We start from the raw sequence: 9,278 nt of genomic DNA, 5'->3' as shown, positions 1-9,278 counted from the left end.
AGTACAAGATAGTACGAGATAGTATAAAACAGTATGCGTTAGGTCAGTGCCGTAATATAGAGGACTAAAGAAGAATAATAAATCTTAATACCTGCTAATAATAGGCTAATAGCTAAATTAGCCAAATAGAGGTTTTAACTTAAGGATAAAAATAAGCCTAGGGTTAACCTAAGACACCTAGCGTATTATATATTGTTATAAATAGCATATATAGATAACTAATATAAAATATATAAAGCACCAAAAGCGCGGAATAAGAAATATCCTATAAGGATATATTAGGCGCTAGATAAGCGATAGTATAGAAATACTAAATATATATATAGCTAGCATCTAGTAGAAGTTTAGGAGTTAGATAACTTAATACTTTAACTAGGGAGATTTCTTATAAAAGAATGCCTAGATAAATAATAGTAGTGGAAATACCTAAAGAACATATATTTATAGTATATTAAAGAAAAGAAGTAAACTAAGTATTAGTCTAAGGGAGACTAAGTATAGCTAGGATTTAGTAGCTAATAGTTACAAAAAGGAGAGGCCTATAGAACTAGAAGGAGCTAGTAGTAAAGCCTTAGACCCTTAAAGGAATTTAAGGTCAATACCTAAATTTATAAATTAATTAGTAAAACTAGTAGTTTAAAGTACTAATAGATAATAGAGTAATAAAAAACTATATATTACTAGTAGCGGTTAAAAAAAATAGGACTACCTTATAGATAGAAGGAGCACCCCTATTTACTAGTTATAATTTTAGAAAATCCAATCGCCTATAAAGGGGGTATTGTTAATCTTAAAATAGGACCTATTTAGATAACTATTAATAAAAGACTAATTAAGATATTTTTTTAATATTCTACGTATATATAAGCTAATATTTAATATAATAGGTATTATAGTATACACACCCAGCGAGGCCAACTATGCTATTATTATTGTTGTTATTATCGTCGCCGCCAAAATCTAGCAGGCGGTTATTGTTGGTATTATTATTATCGCCGCTAAGGGGGAAGGTAGGCGCGATAGGGCTAGCGGGGGCAAGGGGGGCAGTAGGCGCGAGGAGGGGGGTAGGAGGTGGAAGAGAAGAAGGAGAAGGGAGGATACGCGGGCGAGGGCGGCGCGGGTAAGGAGGAGGACTAAGAAGAATATTAGTATATAGGTCTGTTAAATAAAAGGAAGGTATAGCTACTATCTCCTAGCTCCTAAGGATAGTCCCTAATTCCTTAAAACACTTAAACGATTAAAAACTAGATAGGATAATACTTATAGAGGACACTAGATAGTCCTTAACCTTAGTTAGCCGTATAAAAGGGCGGCGGTAAGGAGGAGGATTTGCTCCTCCTAGAGCGGGAAGTTTAGTAGGTACGCAAGCACCTAGGCAGTAGGAGGAGATATATTAGAGGCTTTTAAAAAAATTGTAGTATTATAAGTATTTAAAGAGGAAGAGAAAGAGAAGCAAAGGTTTATTATAGTTACTTTATTATTAATAAGCTAAGGCGCTAAACCTAATCTAATATATGCAATTTTATAGACCAATTATATTACGCTAGAATAGACCTTTACCCCTTTATATAGACCTTACGATATCCTTAATACTCCCTCTATTAACTTATACAAACTTATTAGCTAATTAGAACGCGCTATAGGTTAAGTAATACCCGCTATAATAGGAACTAATAGCTCGTCTACTTATTACGCTAAGATAGAGCCCTTTACCTAATATAGGGCCTTATCCCTTAGCATGTTAATTCGGGTTTAACTATTATTAATAAGATCCAGCCAATTAATTAAGGTATATTTAACGCCCTTACTTAGGAATACGAAGCTTTTAATAGAGGCCAAACTCCATAGTATTTTAATATATAAGCTTATTCTTTGAAGTTAAGTCGCTTAATATAAGGTTACTAGCACTTATCCTTTCTGCAGAAATTGTAGCACGATTAGAAGGCATTGCGGTAGGTATTTAATTGCTAAAATCTATATAGATGTGCGTTGTTTTGAAAACGGTGTTCCCGTACAGACTACTTACTTATTAGACCCTGACGTACTAAGGGATAATATCCTCTACTAACTTATATAAACTTATTAGCCAATTAGGACACCCTATAGGTTAATTAATATACTATAGTAGAAACTAATAGCTTATCTATATTTCCTATCTATAATATATAATCCCCGCGCTAACTTATACAAACTTATTAACTAATTAAAGCGGCCGACTTAGGATATAACTGCTTACTTCCTACTTCTTATATCTACTATATGCCTTAGTTACACTTCGGGATCTATATACCAACTTATATAAACTTATTAGCTAATTAGGGCGGCTAATTTAAGGTCTAACTGCTTACTTTTTCTCTCCTTATCTACGTTCTAGGATCCCTACGTTAACTTATACAAACTTATTAGCCAATTAGGTCGCGCTAAGTAGCCCATTTATCTACGGCTCTATTAAGAAGTTTTTTTTATCCCTTTAGCGTTACCTTCCTAATACGCTGGCCCTTATTCTTAGGGTAAATATAAATACTATATCTATAGTTATATCTCTTTCCCGCGGTACTATATCCGTATTTCTATCCTATTTCTATAAGGCTATCTAACGCTTAGTAGGTAAATACCCTTAGGCATTATATCGTCTTTTCTAAAATAGTGTAGAGACAACTCCTAATACTAAGGCTATATACGGCCGGGTAGTAGCTATATCTATAGATTGGGAATTAAGGATAGTATCTATCTATAAATCTAGGATAACAGCTAGCTGTAAATTAAGAATAACTATATTTTAGAAGTTAGGAATTGCAGTATTTTACGAATTGGAAGTAGTGGCCTTTTAAAAGTCTAGAATTACCGGATCCTAAGAGCCAGGCGTATTAATATCGTGGCTTCTCTCCACAGACATAATATGCGGCGTTATTAGCATTATGAGCCTTAAAATTATCCTCCGGACCTCTTTAAGTGCCTAGTCCGCGCGCTTAACACTATATAAGATACCTAGTAACGTAGATATTAGGCCAGACTTATTAATTCTACTAGTAACCTAGGTCCTAAGCGGTAAAAACGGCCCGTCTACTACGCTCTATTCCACTATACCCTATACGGCCTTTTATCTAGCAACCTATATAGTAAGGCTATTATCCCGCCTTTAAATATATACTGCGTACTTCTCTAGCGTAAATAATCCCAGTAACTGGCGTACTAATAAGACCTCGCCCTTAGAGTCCCTAATCCGCTAAACAGCCTTTATCTATCGCTTTTTTACTAGAGCCTCTTTATTGGTTAATCTAACTAGCTTAGCTATACCCTTTAGCTACTTAACTAATTAACTACTATAGGCCTTACGATACTGCTATAAGACAAGTAAGGGCGCCGCACTTTCTAGAGATTTGGCTATAAGTTTATCCTAAAAGGCGTTAGTTATACCCCTATAGAATAAGTGCAAAAGCTACTAGTAGCACTCCTTGCCTAGAAACGCCGCTAATAGTATAGGGAATTGTTAGTATAGACTAGCGTATATTAATTTAGCCTACTCGGCCGCCTATATATTAAGAAGCTCTAATATAACAGTAGACTATATACTAGCTTATAGTTAATAAAGCGGCGCTAGGGCTATAGGGGGTAATATAAGCTTAGGCATAAATAAGGGGTTATAATAGGTATAGCATCGATCTGCTAGGGCACGAATAACACGTTATAGCATAGTTGGTAGCAACCTATCCTCTCCTAAAAAGAAAAGAAAGGCCTTCTAATAATATACCCTATTTACTATCTCTTTCTACTTAACTAACAACTTTTTCTAGCTTGCTATTTTAGCTCTTATTTAAAATAGATAACTATCCTCTCTAGTAGCTGTAACTGCAGAATTATAGCTTACAGTTAATTTCTTAGAGGCAACACTCTTAGCAATACTTTTAGCGACGCTCTTAGTATCGCTAATATTACTAAGCGTAAAGCTCTATGCAAGTTAACTATAGGTATACTTAGCCGGTAAGCTGTTATAATCCCTTTAAGGCGTCTAAGTAGGTGCCTTCGCCTTAGATAGTAGTAGTTTCCTCCCTAGTATATCTTCCCCCTCTATATTAAAGACCTAGTATAGCAGGAAAATATATCCTATATTAGTGCAATCCTTTTATCGTCTGCCTTAACTAATTTGGTGCTATATATTAGCCAGGCTTTTAGTAATAAAAATCTTCTAGATAACCACGCGCCTAATATCTAGGACGTTTATACCTATACTAAGCAAGGTTATAGCTATTATAATTCTAATGCTAGACGTAGTAGTTTTAAACTTAGTATACTACTAAGTCCGGTTATACTCCTATACGGTAGCAGTAAACTCCTAGACTATAGTACTAATATAAATTACCTCGTCCACTGTATTTATTAAATACCCCTTCTATAGGAACGCAGTTTAAAGGTATATAGCTATAGCCTAGATAGACAATCGCCTATTAATAAAAACTATCGTCTTAAGTATCCTCTCTGGAGTAAGCTTCCTATTATTATTAACGCAATTATCTAATAAGAAATATAGGCGCTTCTATAAATTAACCTTTTTCTTAGGCAGCGGGTGAATAGATATTAACATATCCGGATAATTAATAGAAGTTCTAATAATCTTAATCTAGTAAGAATAACGGCCGATTACTTAAAATCTAGCCTCTAATAAAACTAGCCTCCCTACCCCCCCATTAAGAGTTATAGAGTAGGTAAACCAGACTATATCTAGGCGAAGGATTATTCGTAATTCGCCTAATATTATATAGGCCGGTTAAAAGCTCTCTTAGTCCTTAATAAGATAGCACTTATTAATTACAACTAGCCCAATTTATAACTGCAACTCTAGCTCTTTTAAAGCATCCTAGAAAGCCTTAGTTAACGCCTATTTAGGACTAAGCAGAATATAAGTATATACTCCCTCCTAAATTTAAGCAATTAGTCCCTTTTCCTAACTTTAGGTTATAGCATTAATAAGAACCGGGTTATATCCTTCTATCTTCCTAATATTATCTAATTACTTATTACCTAGCTTATTAAGCGGAATAATCTAAATAGTAATCTTACTCGTTAAAACCGTATATATATAAAATATTAGGCTTTTACTAAAGCTCATATAAGTAACTAGAAGGGTATTACCTTTCCTAAATATTAGCCAACGTAAGGTACGCACTTACTTATAGCGTGGCTTAAAATCCTTAACTAGCGGACTAGTTTAGAGAATAATTCACTATAGATAAAGGTCTATAACTCTATGCTAGAATACTATATTCTCTAATTACGCTGCCTACCGTATAACTAATAATAACTCCTTTATTCGTAGCCTCTTAATAGACTAAAGTACCTCCGGGATAGAATCACGGTTAGCTAACATATGTATAGCTAGTAGAGGTAGTAGAGGTAGCGGTGCGATATAAGCTTTATGCCAGCGACTCTAAGAGTCCGACTTCTTTAACTTTTTCTTTAATTTTAACCCGTACCTTGCTATTTCCTGCCCTCTAATTAGCTAATAGGTTTGTATAAGTTTGTGTAAGTTCGCATAAGTTCTTATAAGTTATTAGAATATTATAGGGTACCGCTAGAGTGCTCTAACGTAGGCTAAGCGCCTTAAAGGCGTTACTATAACCGCGTTGCCTGCTAGAACACAACACAACGGTAGTATAATATAGTTTAACTAGGCGAACTGGTTATTATAAGGTAGAAGAGGCGCCTCTATAAATTTAGAAGGAAATAGAGTGGTAGTAGTAGAGTACGGCTGTTGTTTTAATGCGGCCGGCGGAGAGGGACTAGTTTTAAAAACGCGCCGTTAAACTTTAAGACTATATCTCGCCCCCTAATACGGTGGTTAGCTAGTTGCAATTATTAAAATAAAAGAAGAGATTACAATTTAAATGCATTGCGCACTAAGACCGTAGCTAGTATATTTACGCCGCCAGAGTTATTTAAAATTAAAACGCGTTGGAAAAAGGACCCAGTTTACACTAAACGCGCGCCTATAATCTCTTAGACGCTTTATAGAAATTTTAGGGGTGGCAGGGGTGGTAGAGGGTAGCCCGGCGTTCTATTGGCTAATAAGTACCTATAAGTTAGAGCAACCATCTAATTGGCTCATAAGTTCACATAAGAGGGCCTATAGCACTAGAGTGGGACTATAGCACGCTAAAGTTAAGCAGGGGCCGCCTCCTCAAATTCCTCGGCGAAGCGGATAAGTTAACTAAGATAAGTGGAAACAGGTAGGCGTGTATAAGTATCCCATGACAGGATCCAATCTCGGAAACTAAGCGATCCTAAAGCTACTACGTTCTGAAGCGGGAAATAAAGGCTACTTAATATTTTCCTAAAATCCTAACTCTTAAAGGTATAATAAGGAAGGGTGGGCTCCGAAAAATCGGCCTCTACACCTCCACGCGGTGGAGCCCGAGAACCTGGTATGCAGCTATCGGCGTTCCATCAGGATCGTGCCAATAGACTACCAGAGCAAACGCAGAGACGTGTATACAACAGCGCAGCACCGGCGCTGTGATGTAGTGGTGGCGTGGAGAATTTTTTCGCTGGGAGGGTGAGCCCCAACGAAGGCTTTAAAAACGACCATTACGTCTCGGTCTCGGCCGTCACGTCTGTATATCTAAAATACTACTCGACCACGGCATCTTATCCGGCGTTCCCCCTTCCTCCTATACGAATACCTACACAGCCTGACGACCGAACGAGCCGCACGCGGCGACCGACGAGCCGCATACGACGGCGACCGAACGAGCCGTACACAGCGACCGAATAAACCGCATACGCCCTAGGAAGCCTGTGATGAGCCTCTCATTCCCTACCCTACCCGACAGCCTGGACATACCGCGCGGTATTCCGTCTTCCTCTATACCTTAATCAACCCAGCTATACTCTGGTACTGTTGGCAGCGTAGGCACTTAGGTATAGGGGCTTTGTGCACCCTACTACTGCTAGTACTAAGCTGAGCGCACTTATTGGATGCAGGAGATAGGGAATAGGGGGCCTAGGTTGGGGCCCTAGGACAAGACACCTAGTTCTTACACGTCCCGCTGTTCCTTTAGGGTAGAAATCATATTGCAAGCAGGAGGGCTATAGGCGTATACGTATACATAAGGCATTCGAATGGGAGCAGGGGCAGGATTATATCAATTTTACGGCACTTACAAATTCAGAAGGAAGCATGGTACGAGCGGTAGACATGGCAAGATAGGCAATCAGGACACTCCTTACGGGAGTCAGAGCAGCGACCTAACGGTATTTTTCTTCCCGTTAATGTAGTACGGGCGTGCTACCTAGATGGGTACACTCTGTATTACCACTCACGTCTCACTTGGAGGTTTTTTGTACCTACATCACGGCAGTGGTCTGCATGGACCTTAATTGGGACCATATCAGTCGTTAATCAAGAATCAAGAATAATAATAAGGAAGGGTAGTAAATAGATAGTTTAGCAAGAAATATCCGCCAAGGCCGCTCCGTGCGCTAGATGCGGATATTTACCCTATGCCACTAACACCATCTCGTCAATCCCGGTGGTTAGCGCAGCCACGTCTGCACGGCCTTTTTGTAGGGGAAGTTTTGGTGTTTTTACTGTTTAAGGGAAAGTAAGGCCGTGCGGACGTGGCTGCGCTAACCACCGGAATTGACGGGATGGTGTAGGTTTAATGTCTTAGAGTCGCTTATCGTCAAACATGCACTTGTTAAACCTATGTCAGAAAGTCTCTCCTGTCCGCCGATAACTGCCTATCAGCCTACCACTGCCGCTGTGTCTCCTATCCCTTCCACTCCCTTTTAATATCCAGCTTTCTAATTCTCATCCTCCTTCCCTTTCCTGAGGAACGCCGGCGGATCTAGCTTCTCATCTCTCCCATTCATAATGTACTCCCTCATGCTCTGCGCCCGCAGGCGCGCTGGCTTCTTCCGCCGCGTGAGGCGTCTACCTAAGGTCACAGCGCGCTTCGGAGGTTGGACGGGGGTGTTTGAGGTTGGTGAGGTTGGTGAGGGAGCGTCGGGCCTCTCCGCTTGGCCGTCTTGGCGCTCGGTGGGTGTGAGAGTGGAGGCTTGGGAGAAGCGGCGCTAGAGGGACCAGACGGGGGCGGTGATAAGCTTGGATAGTGTGTTTTTACTAGGCGGATCCCAGGTATCAGGGAACTCCTGTGGCTGTAAGTGGAATTCTGTATAGGGCGCTGAGATGGACTTGCTGTCATGGGAGATCGTGGATAGCCAGAGCTGTCGTAGTGCTCCTTGTGCGCTGCGAGATAGGACGCGGCGGTGGGGTATTGGGGCTCGTTTGTGGCTGTCCATTTCGTTAGTTAGGTTAATGCGGTGGTAAGAACGGTAGATGAACCTGGTCGAAGGACACCGTATTGATTGCCTGGTGCGCCTTGATATACTTTGCCCTGGGCATCACGATAGAAGTAAACCTGCGTGTCGGCATCGTAGCCAGTGCGAGTCATGCCCTCAGGCAGACGATATTCGTCCTCATCGTACTGGGAATAATTCGTCATATTCACTGATGGGTCCGATGAAGCCTCTGTCTGCGAAGCGCAGAAGCCGCTAATTCTATTAGGTGCATAATATGTGGTCGCAACGGGCACAAGTCGCCGCGCTGTCTGGCTCGGCATAAAGTTTCGCGACGTCGCGCAGCCTTGTTCCTCGCGCGCTGATACATCACCGGCTGAGCCGTAATGCTGCCTAGCATAAGTGAACGGCTGCTCTGTTTGACAAATATTTGGAGCGTTAATATATTTAAGAACTGGAATCCGACGAAACGCTAATTCATAAGTGTTGACCGTGGCGGTCACCACCGGCTTCAGTCGGCCTTGTGTTAATCACTACCATATCAAGGATAGTGACCTACCTATCCCTTTGCACGGTGATTTGCGTCCATCTGTTATCGATAAGAACTAGCCAATTAAATCAACCGAATCAAATCGTTTGTGCTTAGGAATTCTGGTGTTCGCGCACGGACCAACTCTCGTAGGACCCTACCAGGGGAAGGAAAGTTGGCTGTGGACTTTAAAAACGGAATATGTAACGATGATTCTAAGTTAATGTGAACTGAAGTCAGAATAAACGTCTTCTAGCTGTCACAGGCCCGATCCCTCGACTTTACTCCACCTAAGCCAGATATATTCGCCGATTCAGATGTGTTTCATTCGGAGTCGAAAGAAGGCGTGGCTACAAATCTTAAGGCTAATTGTAGCGCTATCCCAAGTGCCGTGGCAAAGCTAAACGGCTGAACATAACACCACGATCTTTATCCAGAGGAGAAGGCCTGTGCG

At 40.4% G+C, this 9,278-nt stretch overlaps 2 protein-coding genes across 2 annotated transcripts; one reads left to right on the top strand and one right to left on the bottom strand.

Moving 5' to 3' along the window:
- Positions 1-6,426: 6,426 nt before the first annotated feature.
- K441DRAFT_671158 (uncharacterized protein) lies at positions 6,427-7,415 on the top strand. The gene is made up of 3 exons (XM_067650390.1): positions 6,427-6,844; positions 6,993-7,056; positions 7,090-7,415. The coding sequence occupies exons 1-3, from the start codon at positions 6,796-6,798 to the stop codon at positions 7,202-7,204; spliced, it is 228 nt and encodes a 75-aa protein (XP_067496671.1). The 5' UTR covers positions 6,427-6,795; the 3' UTR covers positions 7,205-7,415.
- Positions 7,416-7,749: 334 nt separating this feature from the next.
- On the bottom strand, positions 7,750-8,723 carry K441DRAFT_701444 (uncharacterized protein). The gene is made up of 2 exons (XM_067653339.1): positions 8,342-8,723; positions 7,750-8,290 (listed from the first exon to the last, which is right to left on the bottom strand). The coding sequence occupies exons 1-2, from the start codon at positions 8,616-8,618 to the stop codon at positions 7,941-7,943; spliced, it is 627 nt and encodes a 208-aa protein (XP_067496670.1). The 5' UTR covers positions 8,619-8,723; the 3' UTR covers positions 7,750-7,940.
- Between the last annotated feature and the right edge of the window lie 555 nt (positions 8,724-9,278).

This window comes from Cenococcum geophilum (genome assembly GCF_001692895.1).
Source record: "Cenococcum geophilum 1.58 unplaced genomic scaffold K441scaffold_91, whole genome shotgun sequence".
Lineage (NCBI taxonomy): Eukaryota > Fungi > Ascomycota > Dothideomycetes > Gloniales > Gloniaceae > Cenococcum > Cenococcum geophilum.
This window is presented reverse-complemented; position numbering and strand designations above follow the sequence as displayed.